This window comes from Chrysochloris asiatica, unplaced genomic scaffold (genome assembly GCF_000296735.1).
Source record: "Chrysochloris asiatica unplaced genomic scaffold, ChrAsi1.0 scaffold00168, whole genome shotgun sequence".
NCBI classification, from domain to species: domain Eukaryota; kingdom Metazoa; phylum Chordata; class Mammalia; order Afrosoricida; family Chrysochloridae; genus Chrysochloris; species Chrysochloris asiatica.
This window is the reverse complement of record NW_006408686.1, coordinates 5,160,418-5,182,621: the sequence shown is the minus strand read 5'-3', so window position 1 is coordinate 5,182,621 and position 22,204 is coordinate 5,160,418. Positions and strand designations below refer to the sequence as shown.

Below are 22,204 nucleotides of genomic sequence, written 5' to 3'. Positions count from 1 at the left end.
GAGAGGTGGCCTGAAACCAGAAAAACAATAGAAAGAATCAACAAGACAGGATGTTGGTTCTTTGAAAATCGATAAATTGGCAATTCTAACAAAATAAAAGATGCAACTAACACAAATAAGAAATGATCTGGGTGACATTGTAACAGACCCAACAGAAATAAAAATGATAACACAATACTACAAAGAAATGTACTTCAACAGACTTGAACATCTAGAAGAAATGGACAGGTTTCTAGAAACGCATGGCTTACCTAAACTAAGACAGATGAAGTAGAAAACTTAACTAGGTCTACAGTCAAAGAAAAAATCGATCTGGTCATTAAGACTCCCAACTAAAAGAAATCTTAGATCAGATGGCTTTACTGGTGACTTCTACCGAACATTCAGACAGCAGTTAACAATTCTACTAAAACTATTCCAGAATAAAGAAAGGAAGGAAATGTCTCAAATTCATTTTATGAAGCAAGCATAAGCCCAATACCAAAACCAGGTAAAGACATCACTAAAAATGAAAATTAAAGGCCAGAGTCCTGGTGTGGCATTGTGGGTTAATGCGCTGGACCACAAGGTTGGTGGTTCAAGCTCACCAACTGCTCCTTGGAAACCCTATACAGGGTCACTATGAGTCAGAACCGACTTGACAGCATTTAACAACCTAGATCAGTGTACTATTGTTGCTATGAGTCAGACCCGACTTGATGGAGTGTGGCTCTGTGGGTTAACACGCCAGACTGCGAAGCCGTTTGAACTGCAAGGTTGGCAGTTCAAGCTCATCAGCTGCTCCTCAGAAACCCTATTACACAGGGTCACTATGGGTTGGAACCGACTCAATAACACTTAACAACAACAATACAAGCACAGAAAGTTTACACAAGGCTATTTACCTGAAAGATTGGCAATTTGAACCCTCACAGAAGCTCCGTAGAAGAAAGACCTGCTTCTATAGAGATCACATTCAAGAAAACTCTCAGGGGCACAGTTCTACTGGGGTGACTGTGAGTAAGAATCAACTCAAAGAGAGTTTACTTTGCTTTTCATCAAAATAGGAAGACTGAGAAATTCAGTTGAGCGTTGGTGCTCCTCAAACTTTAACGTTCATGCAAATCACTTGGATATCTTGGGATGGGGCTAATGGATTTTCATGTTAATAATACCCCTAATAATTCTGCTGCTACTCCTGCCCTCAGCAAAGGAGCTCTGGTAGCGTAGTGGTTATGAATCGGGTGGCGAACCACAAGGTCGGCAGTTCAAAACTACCAGCTGTCTCGTGAGAGAAAGAGGAGGCTTTCTGCTCCCGTAAAGATGTACAGCCTCCGAAACCCTGTACAGGGTCGCGATGAGTCGGAACCGACTCCATGGCACATCACCACCACTGCCAAAGCTTCAGTTCCTGCATGTGCAGATGGCGTGTGTGTGAATGCACGTGGCTATTTTGTTATATGGGAGTCCATGCTTGTGTGTTCACATCTGTGGGTAATTAATGTGTTGTGGACATGGTGTAGCATCACAGCTTTAATCCCTCACTTGAATATTGGAGGCATTAGTAGACCTGGATCAAACTGTTTGTGGGGGAAACCAAAGGACTAATTTGGATTCATATTTTGTCTTAAACCCTTCGGTGTTCTTGGATTAACATTGGCTTCTCTCATAGTAAAAGGAATGGCCTGCTAAAACATCTGATCCTGCTGCTTTTATTTGTGCGGTCCTCACACACTTGCTTTTTGTAAAGATTGTTCTGTTTGGAGGAAGTACAGCTAAAACACTCCTTGAAAGGGAGGATGGTATTTTCCACCAGCTCAATCTTGCTCACATCCCCTAACCAGTATGTGCATTTAGACAAATCAGGTAACCTCTTTATGCTTCTTGTTGTTAAGTGCCATCAAGTCGGTTCTGACCCATAGTGACCCTGTTTTGCATTTCTGAAGAGCGGCTGGTGAATTTTTACCGCCAACCTTGTGGTTCAAACCAACCTTGTGGTTGAGTGCTTATCCTATAGTGCCACACCAGAACTCCTTGTTGTTATTGTTAAGTGCCGCCGAGTTGGTTCCAACCCATAGCGAGCCTGTACAGGGTTTCTGAGGTTGTAAATCTTTGTGGGAGCAGAAAGCCTCATCTTTCTCCTACAGACTGGCTGGCAGTTTCGAACTGCCGACCTTAAGGTTCACAGCCTGATTCGTAACCACTATGCTACCAGAACTCCTAGTGGGCACTTAATAGTGTTTTGAAAAATAATTTAAGCCTTGAACTCAAGATGCTGCTCCTCAGAAACCCTATACAGGGTTGCTGTTACATCAGAACCAACTTGATGACACTTAACACCAATGAGATTATGATGTGGAGCTGTAGGATAAGCACTGGACCGAAAGGTCAGTTAGAACTGCAAGGTTAGCAGTTCAAACCCACCAGGCACTCCTTGGAAATCCTATACAGGGTCGCTATGAGTTGGAAACGACTTGATGGAATTTACCAAATGGTACTATGATGGAGTCCTGGTGTGGCATTGTAGGGTAAGCACAAAGGCAGTGGTTCAAACTCACCAGTCACTCCCTGGAAACCCTTTATAGGGTCACTATGAGTCAGAATTTAGCAGACGGCACTAACAACATGGCACTATGGTTATATGAGAAGTCCCTGTGTGCTAAGAATGGTTCATGTGCTCACCTGCTACTGAAAAGTTAGAAAGTCCAACTAGAAACACCTCAGATGTGGTGATTTCCTTCTGAAAACTCAGCCATGGGAACCCTGTGGAGCCCTGTTCTACTTAAGCACACAAGGTCATGTGACAATCAGCATGACAGCAATTCGTTTGTTTAGGAGATGCATACTGATGTCATTAGGAATAAAGTGCCGTGACATCTAAAATTAATCAATGATACAACACAAAATATAAATAAAATACACATAGCAGACTGTTAACAATTTGGGGTCTAGATGGGAGAATATGGGTGTTTACTAGTCTTTCCAGTTTTTGTGTATGAAAATTTCAAAATAAAAGAGTTAGAAAGGATTAAATGGACAGCATTTATGTTACTATAGATAAATCCTGGTGTGGTACCGTCAGATACGCGCTGGACTGCTAACTGCAAGGTGATGGTGGTTTAACATTGAAAAGTTAAAAAAAAAAACAAAAAAACCCGTGGAGTCAGTTCTGACTCATAGCGACCCTGTATAGGGTTTCTGAAGTTGTAAAACTTGATAGGGATATCTTTTTCTCATGGAATGGCTGACAATTCAAACCACTAACCTTCTGCGATGGAGTCCAACACTTATGCCACTAAGACTCCTTGTCACATTGTTAATTGACATGAAGTCAATTCTGAATCATAGAGACCCCATAGAGAGTTTTCAAGAAGTACTTGGTAAGTTTGAGCCAACTTTTTTGTGAGCAGTCCAGGGCTTATCCTGCAGCGCCACACCAGAATTCCAAAATATAGCTTCTGTTGTTGTTATTGTTAAGTGCCGTCAAGTCAGTTCAGACCCATAGCAACCCTAAACAGGATTTCTGAGGCTGTAAATCTTTATGGGAGCAGAAAGCCTCAACTTTCTCCCACGGAGCAGCTGGTAGTTTCGAACTGCTGACCTTGCGGTTCGCAGCCCGATTCGTAACCACTACACTACCAGAGCTCCTTAGCCTCTGTTGTTACGTGCTGTCAATTCACAGTGACCCTGTATAGGGTTTCTAAGAACTGCCAACTTTGTAGTTAGTGGTCCAGTGCTTATCCTAGAGTCACACCAGGACTACCCCCTTATCACATTGTCATTATCATGTGCCGTTGAGTGAGGTTTCCAAGGCTTTGAATCTTCGAGGGAGCTGAAAGCCTCACCTTTCTCCTGCCTTATCAAATTTATAGGGGTTTTCCCCCCAGTATTATACAAGGTACTAAATAGAAATCGTTGTGGAATTTAATTGCCCTCATTTTATTTGGAAAACAGTGGTCATGAAGGGAAATGAATATTGATAAATTTTTACTTACTGCTTAGTAAGTGACCATTTTGTTTTTGATTTAAATTCTGGATAGGGTTTAATGACAAATGGCATCATGACATCTCTTCTGGAGAGGGGCCAATTACCTACAATGCCCTTGGGGGACAGTGCCAATTTTGACACGCAGGGTATGTTTAGTTTCACATGACTGGGACATCGCTCTGATCTGATGCTGGGGTGGGCTTGGTTGCATCAGTGGTGGTAGTTGATGTATGTTGTGGGCTTGCACTATACCACACATCGAGTTGGCTCCCTTGCAGGTATTTTACCAAAATAACCTTGGGTTCTTGTTGTTGGGTGCCATCACGTCAGTTCTGACTGAGCAATCTAAGCACACCAGCAGGAAACACGGCAGGTCGGCACATTTGGTGGGTCTGAGCCAACTGCTGTCACTACTGTGTCCATCTCTGTGGTGTCCTCTTCTTTTTTTGTGGACCCTCCACTTTACCAAGTATGTGTTATCCTGAATTTACTTGAGATGGCTTTTCTATCCAAAGTCTTAATTCCCACCAAATGACTTGGGGGGAACATGCAAATAGGGTGTACCGGACTGTAACACTGGGCTTGGTTAGTTTTGCCAACCTGCTAGTCTTAAAAGGAGCCATCTCAGACACAGGAAGAGACAATTCCAGGACCATCAAGGAAGACGAGCATGAGTGGTACGTGAGAACCCTACCTAAAAAAATAGTGGCAGGGGGTGAAGACAGCTCCGCTGTGTGCTTCTAGGCCACAGACCTCGGGCAGGAGGCTAACTTGCAGCCTGTGCCCTTTGGGAGTTTACAGATGGGCTAGAGGAGCTTTACACCACTTGCCTGAGCAGAGCAACGGGGCTGAGAAGTTAAGAGTGAGGCGGGCCTGCAGTATGACACACAAGAGGTGCTCCTGACTAGAGAACTGCTGTATCCTGAATTGTTTCTGATCCTGAATTGCACCGTGTTCATTTTCCTGATAAACCCCCAAATTGTGAGAGAGAAAACAGCATATAAAATGCATTTTGCATATACTCTAGCCCATTCATTCCCATAATTGCAGTATCCGGTAGTCACTGTTATTACCACCTCGTAAACAATGCCTAATCCTAACAGTCACACAGGCAGGCGATAAGGAACAGGAGTGACAATGATCATAGATAATGTGCCAACGGTAAAACTTTCCCAAGTGTTCCCTCAACAACTTTCCTCTAGTCTGAATATGCTGAAATTTAACAGGAATTTCATGGTGTTTGAATTTATTAAATTCACATAGTTGGTAAAATATTCCCTTTGGTAAATTGTGACCATAAATACTATCCTACATTCCTTACATTCCAAGCCTTTCTCACCAGAGGAGCTCTCTGAAGTCTGAGGTGTTGATCATGACTATAAACCTGTTCACATTCTTTAGATTCAAAGGGTGTCTTAGGTCTCTAATGCTGCTATAACAGAAATACCACAAGTGGATGGTTTTAACAACCCAAAACTTATTCTCTCACAGGTTAGAAGGGCAAATTCAGACTGCCGGCTCCTGGGGATGGTTTCTCTTTGTTGGTTCTGGGGAAAGGTCCTTGTCTCCTTTTAGCATCCGTAGTGTCACAAGCTCGCCATCCATCTTGGTACATCCTGAGAGGATGGGGCTACTACATCTCAACTGCCAAGCTACTAAGAATCCTGGCCCAGTCAAATGAACACAAAACCCTGACTATCGTGGTCCACCCCTTGTCACCTTAAACCATTCATGTTGTTGTTTTTCAGTGCCACTGAGTCGGTTCTGACTCATAGTGACCGTCTACGGGATTTCCAGGGAACAGACGGTAAATTTGAACTGCCAACCTCGCGGTTCAAACTGACTTTGTGGTCCAATGCGTTACCCAAGAGCACCGTAAACAAAGATAATCAAAGTCATCCATGCGCTGAACAAAAATGCCCCTAACATGCGTACAACTGAAAGCGCACTAACACCATTACCTTTCCCCCAAAACTCTCTTGCAAGTTCTAATTTCAACCTGGGACAAAATTCCTTTTCATCTGAGAATCTAGAATACAAGTTATCTGCTTCCAAATACATTGGTGGAACAGGCAGAGGCAGACATTTCTATTACATATAGGAGCAACTGGTGGGAAAGAAGAGATAGTAGGCATCAAACACATTAAAAATCCAGCAGTACAATTCACATTAGCTCTCAAGACTTGTTCAAGCAAGTACCACAATGCTCTTCAGCTCTATTGACAAGAACCCAGAGGCGCTCTACTCCATCAGTAAGCCTTGGCCAAAAGGCACTCAGCTTTCTTGCTCCAGGGGTTCAGCTGCTGCCATACTGAGCCAGCTCTGGTGGTACACCTCTCCTTATGAGAATTGCCTTTGACATTCCTAATTCCACCATCCGTCTTTTGTAGTTACTCTAAGCTTTCAAAAGTAGACTGCTTAGTACTGTTATCAGCCTCGGCTCATTATCGAATTCCAATTTTAGGTATTTTTTCACGCAGCACCCCAACTCCTGGTACCAAATTCTGTCTTAGTTCTCTGATGCTACTATAATAGAAACACTACAAGTGGATGGCTTTAACAACCAGAGATGTACTCTTTCACATGTTAGGACGCTAACAGTTCAAATTCAGAGCTCCAGCTCTGCGGAAGGTTTTCTGTTTGTTGGCTCTCGGTAAAGGTCCTTGTTCCCTTTCAGCACGTGTAGGCCCAGTACTCCTTGCAGATCTCCATCCATCTTGGTGCATCCTGAGGGGATAGCAACATCTTAACTGCCAAACTACTGACAAGCCTGACCAAGACAAGTTGTCACAAGACCTGAACTATCACAAAGGGTTTCTCACTAGTGTGAATACTCTCATGTTGAGCAACTCTTAGGCCATGATAAAAATTTTCTGACATCCTTTTATATTCACAGGACTCCTCATCAGAATGAGTTTGTTGATGCTGAATAAGTTGTTCACACACAGTGAAGGTTTGCCAACGTTTCTTATATCCATTTGCCTTCTGAGGACTGAATTTTCTGATGTTGGATAAGCTGACCATTTACAACATTCATTACATTCACAGGACTGCAAACCCGTCTGAATTCTTTGATAGGCAATGAAGACTAAACAGTCTCAAAGCCTTCCCAGACTTGTTGCAGTCGTAAGGTTTCACACCAGTGTGGATTCTCTGACGTGCAGAAAGATTCTCCCACATTCTTTACATAAATAAGGTTTCTTACCAATATGAATTCTCCAATTTTGAACAAGGTTTGAGGTACAACTAAAAGTCTTTATGCTGGTGGGTTTGAACTGCTGACCCTGCAGTTAGCAGTCCAGTGCTTATCCTACAGCGCCACACCAGGACTCCTACTATGGCTGAAACTCTTCCCACGTTTCTTACATTCATAGGGTTTCACACCAGTATGAATTCGTTGATGTTTGATAAGTTGATACTGATGTCTGAAGGCTATCTCACATTCCTCACATTCAAAGAGGTTCTCACCGGTATGAGTTTTCTGATGTCGAGAAAGCAGTACATGAAGTCTAAAAGTCTTCCCGCATTGCTTACATTCATAGGGCTTCTCACCAGTATGAATGCTCTGATGTTGAGCAAGATTGGAGCCACGATTAAAGGATTTCCCACATACTTTACACTGAAACGGTTTCTCCCCAGTATGAATGTTCCGATGTCGGGTAAGCTGTGTCAGAAGACTAAAGGCCTTTCCACATTCTTCACATTCAAAAGATTTCTCACCAGTATGAATTCTGTGATGTTCAATCAGTCGACAATTATATTTAAAGGTCTTCCCACATTCCTTACATATAAAGGGTTTCTCACTGGAATGAGTTTTCTGATGCTGAATAAGATTTGAACCACGACTAAAGCCTTTCCCACATTGCTTACATTCATAGGGTTTCACACCAGCATGAACCCTGTGATGTTCAGTCAGTCGGTAGTGATATTTAAAGGTCTTCCCACATTCCTTACATATAAAGGGTTTCGTATTAGAATGAATTTTCTGATGCTGAGTAAGATTTGAGCCACGACTAAAGCCTTTCCCACATTCCTTACATTTATATGGTTTCACTCCAGCATGAATGCTCTGATGCTGAACAAGGTTTGAGGCACGATTAAAGGACTTCCCACAGTCAGTACAATGAAACGGTTTCTCCCCAGTATGAATATTCCGATGTCGGGTAAGCTGTGTCGGAAGACTAAAGGCCTTTCCACATTCTCTACATTCAAAAGATTTCTCACCAGTATGAATTCTGTTATGTTCAGTCAGTCGGCAGTGATATTTAAAGGTCTTCCCACATTCCTTACACATAAAGGGATTCTCATTGGAAGGAATTTTCTGATGCTGAACAAGATTTGAGCCACGACGAAAGCCTTTCCCACATTCCTTATATTCATACAGTTTCTCACCAGTATGAATATTCTGGTGCTGAACAAGGTTTGAGCTACAATTAAAGGATTTCCCACATTCTTCACACTGAAATGGTTTCTCACTTCTATGAATGTTCTTATGATGATTTAGGTGGGTGAGAAGGCTAAAGGCTTTTCCACATTCACTACATTCATAGGGCTTCTCTCTGCTATGAGTACTTTGCTGTGGAATATGATTTGAACCACGCAGAAAGAGTTGCCCATATTCCTTACATTCATACGGTGTACTTGTACCATGAATAGGAGAAGAATGATGAGTGTAAGCAGGCACTGTTTCATAGCTGATTATCTTCTGACCAATATATCCCTCTAGAAATTCCTGTGGTTCTTCAAGCCCGCTTCTGTATTTTGAATCAATTCTAAAGATGGGCATGTCAAGCTCTGCAGACATACTTATGTGCTTTATCTCCCATGAGGATAAGCTTGTTTCATATATATTTTCTGGAGATAACTTCTTGGCTCCATAATCTGCCTCCAAATCTGAAATATAAGGTGAAAGCAAAAATATTTTATTTTACTGTGACACATGCACCAAACCCATTAAATGAATGGTTTAAATCTGGAATTATTTCCAGAGAATCTGAAAAAGAAGGCGACCTGCAATCATGAAAAAAGAGAATCCGTCTTCTCCTCTCTGACCATCTGGCTGTTTTGGACCCCGATGGATCCCCGATCTGCCTTCCTCTTACTCACCAGAGTACCGTCCGCTTGATTCTTCTCTCACGACCATCCAGGGCTCTCTCCTTTGCTCCAGAAAGGTAATCACATCTGGTTTAGAACTGAAACTACTTCCTATACAAGAAAAGGAATTTTCTTAAAGGTATAGAATAAAAAGAACCTTGATGCTTGCTAATCAAATAAACAATATTAACAAACTAAAAGTGGAAATTATACTGAGAAAAGATTTCAGAAAAGGGTAAGAGGATTGGGTGAGATCAACCAGACTGGAAAAGGACATGGCATATAACATAAAATACTTACAACATGGTCTGGTACATAGTAGGCATAAAGTTTACTGTTAGGTTTACTGTTATATCTTGCTTCCTTAGACACTTACTTAGTATATATAGTCATTCAATGAAAAATTCCCATTTCATGGCCTGAAACTGTCTATCACAGACAGGTAAAGGAATACCCACTGTAGAACATGAAATGTGTTCTCTTTAATTTAAAATGAATTGTGCAGACCCAATTAATATTATATCATAGAGGTACTTTTGATAGAAAAATTAGAATCTGCTCTCCTTGCAGTGCGTCAAGGGGGAAAAAAAACCCCAAAAGCACAACAAAGCAACACAGCATCTGCAGTAATTCCGAAATCAAACCTTCCAATAAGTGTTCAAATTTTCAAATCCAGGCCTTGTTCATTAGGAAAAAGAGGCAATTACCAAGAGGACCAGTGTTAGGAAGGTCCCTGAAGAATGAGAATGATGTAGGTACTTCCTGGCAGTTTTCATTTCCAACCCCCAAAAAATCCCAAACTATTCTTCTGGGCACAGACGGCCCTGAAATTCCCAGTGAGGAAAGCTGACAGTCCAGAGAGCAGACACTGAGACAAATGACCTTACCCAGTGAGATCAAATGGTTATAGTTCTCCAGCATCACGTCACTGTACAAGTCCCTCTGGACACGATCCAGGCATTCCCACTCCTCCTGAGAGAAGTTGATGGCCACATCCCTGAATGACAATGATCCCTGAAACCATAAACACATGTATTAAAGGAAAACTTAAGGAAATCTCTTCAAGATAAAAAGAGAAGAGGTGAAGGACTGCACTCTAAATGAAATTCACATGACTAAAGCAGAGAGTCCACACATTCTTAGAGGATCCTGCTGCTGTAAACTTCTTGTATGCTATGAGGCAACTTCCTTATCCCAACATGCCTGGGAATGGATAAAAGAATGTGTTCCCCATTAAAGAAAACAGTACATAGTGAGCACAGTGCCTACTAAGTACCTGCGCTTCCTAAATTCTTAGGACACGATCGTTATCTTTTAAGGTGTACAGGGGAAAATGGAAATCTATTCCTCCTCAAGTTTTCTATATCTATTTTAGAAAATATAATTTACATAAAATTGAGGAATGATCTGTCTTCAAGTTCATTATGATATCTGACGATATCAAGAGCATTTTTTCTTGCCATAACAGATAATTTTATAGGAAGTTGTACAATAGTCCATACAGTTGACATAAGATTTCATTGTTTCATTGTTTCTGTTGGCTGCTGTCAATGAGGTCCCCCACTCATGGTGATGGCGGTCAAAATCGAAGGTCTTCCCCGATTCCAGGAATCTGCAATCACCTACCACTGAAATATAACGGGCAGTCTTCTTTCTCTTACCATCTACAATCCCACTCAGCCCTTGCCCAAAAGCCTCCTGAAGCAGATTGCTTCATCATACACACTAAGTCTGAGGCTACTCAAAACCGAATTCCATCTTACCTGCCTGCAAACCACAAGTCAATGGAGAAGTTTCAAGATTTTCCCACACATGTGGTCACATGGGACAATCATCTCTAACTTCTCAAACTCAGCAACCCATTTCTCCAGAGTACCAACCCTTTTACTATGCCAACATTTACCTTGATAGAGGCATGGATACTGAAATAGATGATGAACAAGTGTCCCCCAAAAATCAGCCCTTTTTAGAAAAAAAGACACATACGAAATTAACACTAAACTTTTTTCTCCACCAACCTTCGCTGTAATGGGAGGCACTGTGATATAGGATCTTTAGATAGACGATTTTAGGAAAAGTAAAAAAAAAAAAAAAAAGTCACATAACCTGAAAGTCCTGAAGTGCTGCTATAGATAAGCACTGGACTGCTAACCACGAGGTCTGTGGTTCAAACCCACCAGCCCCTCCTCGGAAACCCTATACAGGATTGCTAAGAGGTAGAACCGACTCTATAGCACTTAACCACAACAGCCTAAAAGTCATACTTCAAGAAAAGAGAAATACTAACTTACATGGGCCATGTTTTCAGACTTACAGCATTGATCGATCTTCCTTTGGTTACCTCTCCTGGGGAGAAAAAAAACAAAAGGCAGCCTTAAGTCATGCTCTGCTCTGCCTCAGTGCTCTTAAGATGACTTATAATTAATAGAACTATTTTCTTCTCCATTTCTATGATGCAACTACCTGCTAACACTCAAACCTCCTCCTACAAATACATACACACAACTACAAACCAGTAAAGAATAGGTGTCAGGACAAAACCAAGATCTCTCCCAAGCCCCGAGGACCCACTGTACCAACATGAATGAAGAATAGAGGAACTTCTGCCTTGAACGGCTCTGAAATACTTCCACTCGAATGTTGACCAGTCCTCCAGTGTGGCTCTAGACCTAACTCTGGGCCCCTTACCCCACCTTAAACAGATTCTCCTCCCTCAATCCCACTTTTCAGAGATGAAAGGGGGTCATATTACAAACTTTCATGGACCTAGGACTGGTATAAGGCATAAAGAATGGAAAGGATATAATTGGAGTTGTTCAGACATCATTCAGCATTCTGCATCCAAGGAAGCAAACTAATCAATTACAGCTTGGAACATTCATGTAACAGAATATTAAGTTGTTGTTGTTGTTGTTACTAAATAGTCATTAAATATTCTGATACATGGCAAGCAGGAAAATCATGTTATAAAATGATAACATAATTACATTGTTAAATATATTTACATATAAAGATTAACAGACATTAAATGGGGGAGGACGGGGGACAAAAGACTACAAAATAGAAAATAACATGTCATATTAACAGTTTGTATATTGTCATTCTGACCCTGATTTTATTTTTTTGCTTACGTATACAGCATATTTGATTTAACTATGGCTAGACATTAATGTGGCATGTTGTTGTTGTTGTTGTGATGCGCCATCGAGTCGGTTCCAACCCATAGTGACCCTGTATAGGGTTTCTGAGGAGCAGCTGGTGAGCTTGAACCACCGACCTTGCAGTTCAAACGGCTTTGCAGTCTGGCGCATTAACCCACAGTGCCACACCAGGACTCTATTTGATAGAATGTCCCTCATTTTGGGTTTGTCTGATATGCTCTCATGCTATACACATTCCTATATGTTTATCTATGTATATGCATGTGGAGTCCTGATCTGACACCACAGGACAAGCACTCAACCGCAAGGTCCATTTGAACTACAAGGTTGGCAGTTCAAATTCACCAGCCACACTTTAGAAACCCTACACAGGTTCGCTATGAGTCTGAACCAATTCATGACGGCACTTTAACAGCCAACAGCCAACAACATATATGCAAGTATACATATACACTTCATTATTGCTAAGTGCCATCAAGTCTGTTCCAACTCATAGTAACCCTGTGCAAGGTTTCCAAGGAGCAGCTGGTCGGTTTGAACCTCCAACCTTGTAGCTGGCAGTCCAGTGCTTATCCTACAGCAATCATCTCACCTTTCTTCCTCAGTCGGTAAATTCTGAAAACGAGTCTATCACTTTTTGTTTGGGGGTACAGTCTCAAAGGACACTTCCTGACCATTTCCCCTTCTAGATTCGGTCTTGCCCTGGTCTCAGGGATGCTCGACTTTAGAGGAAGATCTTTAAGTCTCAGTCTGGTATCAGAATCAGGGATGCCTGACTCTCTTGTCAGATCTCTTCACCTTGTTCAGGCAGGGCACGCTCTGACTGAATCTTTTGTTTCTCGGCATGTTGTCATCTGTGAGATGCCCTTTCTTTGTTTCATAGAGTTTCCATCAATGGGCAATGCTCAGTGATCCAACCAAAAGACTCCATTTGGGGATGTCTCCTTAAGAATCCGAAGGCGCTGGGACTGGCCTGCCCCGATATAAATTGGGAGACCAAAAAGTGGGACTGGAGAATGGCTCACTCAATCACAACTGGGCTCCAACTTGATGTTTGTTGTTGTCACCTTGGCAAATGGTCCGAGGTCCCCAATTTCAGGCTTCCTATGAACTTGCCTGTCGCCCTGTCTACATTCTGCCTCTTGTATGTTTCTTCTTACTCCCTCCTCAAGCCCCCAAGGCCCACCAGAAGTCCTCTCTGCTGTCTGTCTTACCTGTCCTGAGGCTGAGGCTGCTATATGTTTCATCACATCTCACCTTTTGAGCGAGCCTTGGTTTCCGGAGCTATCCTGGCAAACTCTGATCTCTTTCTACTCACTAAGCGGACCCTAGGCCCTGTTTTCTCTCTTCATCAATCCCTACTCATTTGGCTCACCCAAACCCTCAGTGCCCATTTCAGTTGGACACTCCCTAGAAGTTTCTTGACATCACTCGAATCCCCCAGAATTCTTTCTTCCTTGAATTAAACAGGCATTCAGGAAGTATGCAAATATAGACCCAGACTAGGATACAGGGAGGGAGGCCCTAAGTATGCACTTCTTGACTCAGGCCTACCTGAAATATTAGAAGAAAATGAAGAAAGGTAGAACTGGGACCTAACACGCCTGTATCTCAACTAGTGACGGAGGCTAACAAGGCTGTAATGACCCTAAGAAGGCTAAGGACGGCCTCAGAGGACCAAAATCACTGAGAAGCAGGCTCAGCTGCTGGCAGTCACTTTCCAACGCCCAGCTAATTACCTCCCTCCCACTTTGATGAAACCCATTTGGCTATAGCCGAGTAAGCAGGTAATCTTGATCTTAACCAAAGTCACAACTGTGTGGGAGTGTCTGGAATGACCTACAGTGGGGCACAACGTTGACCCCCACTGTCCAAAGCCCTGAGTCTCGTGGTGGCATAGGTCCATGCCCCTCCAGCTGAGGGAGCCCTGCATTGATGATGCCCAGAGGCTAGACAGCCACGCTCCCAGCTCCCGACAACAAACGCATCATCATCATCATCATCATCATCATCATCATCATCATCATCATCATCATCACTGTGGAGCCTCAGGTGTCTGTGGAGGTGGAAGGCAAGACTACTTTTCTCATTTAGATGTGAGAGCAACCTTCTCTGCCTTGCCAGCTTTACTTGGACCCTTGTCAGCCACTGAGTGCAGGATTTGGGGGGTGGCAGTCAAACCCTTGACTAAGCCTTTGTGATTTCATTTCCATGATCAATACTTTCGGCCTGTTTTTGTTTACATGCCTGAGTGTACAACACCCCTCATCGTGAGAAAGTTTCTGCTCAAATTAGGGGCCCAAATCTCTAAAGCAAAAACACACTACCTGGGAATTCATGCTGTCCCAGAAAACTAGGGCTTGGCCCCTAAAAGAAATAACTACTAGATTAAGTGTCCCCCCCTCAACTAAGACACTTGAGAGAGTTTCTGGGAATGACAAGGTTCTCTAGGATTTGAACACCTAACTTTGGTCTTATTGCAAAACCATTATATGAGACCCTAAAGGGAGAAGACACGATTAGTATGAACCTCGGAATGTGAGGTTGCTTTCAACAAGCTTAAAACTCTCCTTGAAGATCCCAGCCCTGGCCTTGTCAAGTTTAGAAAAATCTTTTAAAGTTGTTCATTCATTAAAAATGGGGGTGGAGGACTTGTAGATAATACCCACTTGACCTGGCTCCAATGGCTGGATGATCAGAGCTCAACTAGAAGAAGAAAGAAGAGGAAAAAAAGTGTCATCTGATACAGTTTGATGAACTTGACCTACACCTATGGATGCAGTAGATCAAAAGAGGAAACAAATCCTTACTGCAAGAATCATTCCCACCCCCTCCACACACAGAGTAGACAGGGATGGGCAACTTGGACATTGGCTACCCAAAATGGTGGTGGGGAGGGCGGGGTTTACAAAGGCAAGAAGTGACTGGCTTACAAGCTTTCAAGAGGGAACCTAGATCCAGAGGACGTGGAGAAAGGTAGAGTCTCCAGTGAGTAGTATCCAACCTGTCTAGGAAGGGCGGATGAAATGAAATGCAGATGGGTCTCTTGTGATGCAATAGTGAATAGTTGTTATCAGGACTGATTGTGAGGGATGGAAATGTAAAGGTGGACATTTTACAGCAAGGAGGGGAGTGATTAACTTTTCAGTCTAGGAGCAGAGGTTCCTGGGACCATCAATGAAGAAGAGCCAAGAGCGGGACCCTACCCAGAGAAGCAGTGATGCCTGAGATGGAGGCAGAGGCGATGAAGCGGAGAGATAGAGTGAATGGGGACTTGAGATCCAGAAAGGGAGAGGGGCTGTGTGCTAATGACCAGGGTGGGGGTGGGGTGGGGTAGGCTTGTAGGGTATACCCTTTGGTTGGTTGATGATGCATGGACGGGATTGTAACTATGGCAATGAAACAATATATGATAGAATGAATGTAAAACTAATGTTCTCCCATGTCAACTATCACATAACTCAACAATAAAACACCCCATCATCCTCAACCCACTTCCTCTGCTCCTTCACCCAGTCCTTTAAGCCCACATCCATTGCTTCCTCCTTTGTCCACCCAACAGATTAGCCCCCCACCTTCCCTAGCCATCAATCTTGGGAATCCAACGATTATCAATAAAAGTAGCAGATCAAATAACAGCACTAAGAGATCAAAGTCTGCTACTCTAAAGTAACTCGACTCTACTATGTAGCAGTGGTCGTCCGACAAAGCAGAAGAGTCCTTGACCTCCTTACTTCAACATTACTACACAAATGCACTTCTAAGTGAAGAATGTTGTTTATACGTAAACCAATCTGGTCAAGTTACCAAAGCCTTTAATGAGATAACCAAGAAAGCCAGTGACCGCAGAGAAGGACTAAAAGGAGGACTCACTTGGTGGGACAACCTCAAAGCTAATAGGTGGTCTTGGTTTTCTTGGCTAACCCCTATACAGGGCCCTTTAACCACTCTCTTTCTAAAATGAACCTTTGGTCCTTGTGTAATCCATTTCCTTTGTCTTTCATCCAAGATCGAATTCAAATCGTTACCAACACTTTGCTGCTGTTGTTGTTAAGTACGATAATGGTGATCGATCTAAGGAACTCTGGTAGCGTAGTGGTTACGAATCCGGCTGCAAACCTCAGGGTCAGCAGTTCGAAACAACCAGGTGTTCCGCGGAAGACAGATGAGGTTTTCTGCTTCCGTGAGATTTACAGCCTTGGAAACCTTGTATAGGAGTCGGAACCAACTCCACGGCACATAACAACAACATGGACTCCTGGTGTGGCACCACAGGATCAGTACTGGACTTTGAACCCAAGGTCAGCAGTTCAAACCCACCAGCTGCTCCTCAGAAACCCTATACAGGCTCACTGCGAGTCAGAACCAACTCAATGGCACTAACAACAATGCTCATTACAGCCTTGGAAACCCTATACAGGCTCACTATGAGTCAGAAGCAACTCAAGAAAAATGCTCATTACAAGTCTAGGTCTACCCAAAAGTGTCAGAGCCAAGATTCCAACTCAGGATTTAGACCCCATGCTCTTAACAAGACATTGTATTGCCTCTCACAGTCCACTCAAAGTGAAGTCTAAAAACCAAACAACTTGGGCTGCCAAACCTCAAAAGGTTTTAAAATTTTCAACTCGTGAACTCTGGGGAAATGCTGGCTCTTGTTTCAACCACTTTCTGTGTTATCACTTTCCCAGTCCTGAAAGCCTCACAGAAGAGACACAACTCTTGTCAATTCCTGACTGGAATCATCTACCCATCTCTAGTCCTGCCTTGCTTTGAAGCTTACAAGCTTGTGAAGGCCAAAAGATATCTGGTATGCAACTCCACCTGGGTATTATTAATCTCAGCAAATCATAGTCTAAAAATAAGCTTTAACATTACCCCCCTGGAGGTTTATTTTTATACCATCTTAGACAGTGTTACTGTGGATAAATCTGCAAAAGATCTCTTTTTGTGTTGAAAGTAATCACGTCACTTTGAGGACTAATATGCACCTGACCCAAGCCATATGGGGTATTTTCAATTGCCTCATATGTATGTGAAAGCGGAGCAATAACTAGAGATAACCAAAGAATTAGTGCACTTGAATTACAGTGCGGTGAAGAATATAAAAAGTACATGGGCTACCAAAACAAACTTGTCTTGGAAGAAGTACAACCAGCATGCTCCTTAGAAGTGAGCCTGGTGCGACTGTCCCACAAGCATGTTGTTAGGAGGGACCAGTTCCTGGAGACAAATATCATGCTTGGTAAAGAAAGGGACAGGAAAAAAAAGCAAAAGACCCTCAAGAAGTGACAGTGTCTGCAAACAAAGGGCTCAAACACAGTGACAGCTGTGAGGGTGGTGCAGTGTTTAGCTGGATTGTTTCAGAACCGACTGAGGCTGGAGAATACCTAACAGCCGTGCACAAAAAAGATGCGAGCAACTGGCTAGGTAAATATGAAACAGAGATGTAGGAATTATGCACGCAGGGTTCTGATGGTCAGTTATCCTTTTTCATGTCTTTCATCATTCACTGTCATTTGTATGTTTTAAAACCACAAATTCATTTTCTCAACAAAAACTAAAGCACAAAGGCACCCTATACATGTGCGGCAATAACGCTTGCATCCTCCAGGAGAAGGTCTTTGGTGTGACAGCCCGATTTGTAACGACAACACTACCAGAGCTCCTTGTATAGCTCCGCTACCATAGCGACCCTGTACAGGATTTCCAAGGAGCGACTGGTGGGTTTGAACCGCCGATCTTGCACTTAGTAGTCCAGTGCTTACCCTCTATCTCCACACCAGGACTCATACGCACACACAAATCTCAGATTGCCGCACATACCTGGTCCGCGCCCGTGGTTCCTCACTCTAAATGCCTGCCTCTCGCAGACCCCACAGTCTGGTCGGTCCGGCTTGGATCCTAATCCGCAGAAGTTTCCCGTAGGTGTTCAAAGACATCGCCCACCGAGTGGTCGAGTACGGGCACCGGAAACGACTCGGAACCGCGGGTTGTTTTAGCAGAAGCGTTCGCTGAGAAACACTCCGGAGCTGTAACAGCCTCCGAAAGCCTAGAACCCAGCTGATTAGATCAATCCCAGCATGCAATTTGGGCCCGCCCCCAACGGATGTGGTCCCGGTGATTTGTGGAACTTCCACCCCGCAGGGGTTGCGCAGGCGCAGCAAGTTGCTACTGCATGTTAAGAGTTATCAACAGCTTTCGTTCTTGTTTTTTAAGGAGAAAAACGCAAGTCAGCACAATTTATTAAAGAAGAAATAATTCAATTAAAATGGTGACAGAAATAGACTTACATTTTTCTATGGTATGGAGGGGACTTGTTAAGTGCCGTCCAGTCGGTTCCGACTCATAGCAACCCTGAATAGGGTTTCCAAGGAGGGGCTGATGGATTTGAACTGCCGACCTTGAGGTTAGCAATACAGTGCTTATCGTACAGCACCACACTACGGAGGGGACTTAGGAAGGTACATTTAACAAGGCTGGACTAATTGATTGGTTTTATATTTAGAAAGTGTGGTTTAGATTTTTTTTGAAAAAACAAAAACTTCAAATATCCTCGATTCTTTTCTGTCCTGTTATCTGAATAGCAAAATGGGCCTCGCAAAGGTTAAGGTGTTCTTCCTCATAGCGGTTCCGACTCATCGCGACCCTGTACAGGGTTTCGGAGGCTATAAATCTTTACGGGAGCAGAAAGCCTCATCTTTCTCCCACAGAGCAGCTGGTCATTTTGAACTGCTCTCTGGTAGCGTAGTGGTTACAAATCGGGCTGCGAACTGCAAGGTCAGCAGTTCGAAACTACCAGCTGTTCCGCCGGAGAAAGATGAGGCTTTCTGCTCCCGTAAAGATTTACAGCCTTGGAAACCCTGTACAGGGTCACTATGAGTCGGAACCGACTCCACGGCACATAACAACAACAACAACAAACCTTGCGGTTCACAGCCCGATTCATAACCAATACATTACCAGCACTCCTTACTTGACTCAAAACACTTCCCACCACCATTCCTTTGTTACAAAATGTGTCATTACAAAATGAACTTCAGGCAACATAATTGGACTTGTCTTTATGTGCTCAATTTACTTTCTGGGGTTGATTTATACCAGGGTAAGTCAAAAAAGTATTGCTACAAAGTAATTTTCTAAGTGTTTCTTTTCTATATTCTGAGTTTGGGGAACAAAAAAGAAAGGAAAAACAGTTTGAAAGGGCAAGATCATGGATGTAGAGTGGCTGGAGTAAGGTTTCCCAAGGAAATTCTCATAGGACAGCCTTTGTATTATCATGATGGGGGAGGGGAGGGAATGCCTCCGAACAACTTTCCTAGCTGTTTTCTCAACAAAGCAGTTGTCAGTTTTCTTAAAACTTCTTCATAGGAAGCCGTGCCATGATCATCGTGCATCCTTGGAGAAAAATCTGTCAAGATCACCACTTTGAAATACCAAAACCATCTCCAGAACCTTCTGAGCTGGCCTTTCTGCCTGGAATTGAACTGGCCCAACAGGGCCCCTCGGAAGTCACTATTTCGATTGAACCTTTTTTCTTTGTGAAGATCCACTAATGAAATTAAGACAAGTGGATTAGGGAGAGGACTTGTCTGAAGCCATCCACTGATTGCAGAGACATGTTTAAACATGTTTTGCTTGGAATAAACCCATGTATGCATGGATGAACCGGATCTCTAACAGCAATACTTTTGAATGACGCTCATATGTGTTTGTTGTTGTTATTAACTGCCGTCGAGTCGATTCCGACCCATAGCCACCCTGTATAGGGTCTCCAAGGAGCGACTGGTGAGCTTGAACCACCGACCTTGCAGTTCAAACAGCTTTGCAGGCTGACGCATTAGCCCACAGTGCCACACAAGCTCAATCTTGGAGTACATGTGTTTTTTAAAGTTGCAATTAGCCGCCATCAGACTTCTCCCCAAAACGTACCCATTTATACTCCCACCAACACTGTTTAGGAGAATACCAGCTTCTTGACATTAGTTGATGTTACCATTCAGTTTAAATGTCTGTAGTCCAACACCGGTCTTTCCTTAAGTTGAAATATCATTTAGCCTGACATTTCACCTAGACATAGAAAAGAAGCCACCTCCCTAATTAAGTGTTTGGCTGAGGCACATTGGATTTTTTGCATTTCTTATTTTCAGTCTGCTCACCTTAAAATGCGATACAATGTTTTATATTCAGGTGTTTATGAATAGTGGACTATATCTAAAGAACCTATCAAATGTGACTGTTGTTGATGCTTTTGTTGTTGTGAAGTGCTGTCCAGTCGGTTCTGATTCATAGCAACCCTGTATGGGGTTTCTAAGGAGCAGCTGGTGAGCTTAAACCGCCAACCTTACAGTTCAAACAGCTTTGCAGTCTGGCGCATTAACCCACAGCGCCACACCAGGCTGTTAAATCAGTTCCAACTCATAGCAGCCTTAGCACAGCAGAACGAACCGCTGCCCAGCCCGGCACCTTCCTCACAACCGTTGTGACGTTTGAGCCCACTGTTGTTGCCACTGTATCAGCCCATCTCCTTGAGAGTCTCCCTCTTTTTTCATTGACCCTCCGCTTTACCATGTATGATGTCCTCTCTCAGGGACTGGTCTCTCCTGACAACATGTCCAAAGTACAAGAGACGAAGTCTCACCATCCTCACTTCTAATGAAGACTCTGACTATACTTCTTCCAAGACAGATGTTTGTTTTTCTGGCAGTCCATGGTACTTTCAATGTTCTTCAACACCATAACTCGTGCATTGATTCTTTTGCAGTCTTCAAATAATAGAGGCTTACTAAATGACTGTTGTTGTTGTTAAGTGCCATCGAGTCAGTTCCAACCCACAGCGACCTTGTGTAGGGTTTCCGAGGAGCGGTCGGTGAGCTTCAATCGCCAACCTTGTGGTTCAAACCGACTTCGCAGTCTAGCGCATTAACCCACAGCACCACACCAGGACTCCTAAAGGACAGCAGCGGCAGAATTACTGATAATGACAGGACCTCCTATAGAATGCAGCACCGATTCCTTTCGATATTGTGTTGACCCAGGGTAGAGGTTGGAGGCTGGTCTGTTCTCCATCTTGAGCAGCTGGTTAAGTCCACTCTCCAACCTCTCCTCTTGCAGGGTCCCACACTCTGGGGCCATACGCCCATCCTAGTCACCCCAGAGTCAGGTATCTAGCACCTAGGGATGGTCCTCTAATCTTAAGCCTACAGAATTATAAAAGATACCCAATTCCCAGGAAGCCTGTGTAACCTTGCTCATTCCACCCTGCTTGCCTCTCCTATAATTCCAGTTTGTTACTATCTTGTTCCTGGGTGCAATCCTCTGTGTGGTCCTGTATCCTATTCTCTGTCTCCTCTGCCTCATCAGACCTAATTGGTTGAGCATGGTGTGACACTCTAGGATCAGCATTGGAATGCGAACCACAAATTCGGCAGTTCAAATCCACCAGCTGCTCCTTGGAGACCCTATGGAGGGTTGCTATTAGTTGGAACTGACTCAACGGCATTTAACAACAACAACACAGTGATAATAGTAGGTATGTCAGTTCTCTGGTTTCATGGAGGAGATATGAAGCAAAACTTTATGAGTTCAGGGCCTATATGAGAGGGCTTCAAAGAGTTCATGAAAAAATTACATTATCTTTGAATTCAAATTTTCTTTGAACTTTTTGAAGCACCCTCATACATCTGTCAAATTACTGGCATCTTTTGAGAATGGAGTTTGACTCATGGAATTTGAAATCAGACTTCTTGAACTCAAACCCTGCACCAATTGCTTATAAGCCCTGTGGCATTGGGCACATTGCTTATCTCTCTGAAGCTCCGTTACCTTGTCAGTAGGGGTAATGATAGTGACAGTGACTACTTCTGGGGTTAAATTAGTTAATATACAGTCATGGATTAAATCGTGACCCCCTCAAAATGTGTTAGAATTCTAGCCCCTGTATCTGTGAATGTAATCCTGTTTGGAAATAGGGTTTCCTTTG

At 43.2% G+C, this 22,204-nt stretch overlaps 1 protein-coding gene across 1 annotated transcript; it reads right to left on the bottom strand.

Moving 5' to 3' along the window:
• Positions 1-7,009: 7,009 nt before the first annotated feature.
• On the bottom strand, positions 7,010-14,128 carry ZNF780B (zinc finger protein 780B). The gene is given in 7 exon segments (XM_006871524.1): positions 7,010-7,123; positions 7,126-7,211; positions 7,307-8,860; positions 9,074-9,172; positions 9,949-10,075; positions 11,353-11,407; positions 14,091-14,128. Coding segments are annotated over 7 exon segments (2,073 nt in total).
• Positions 14,129-22,204: the final 8,076 nt, after the last annotated feature.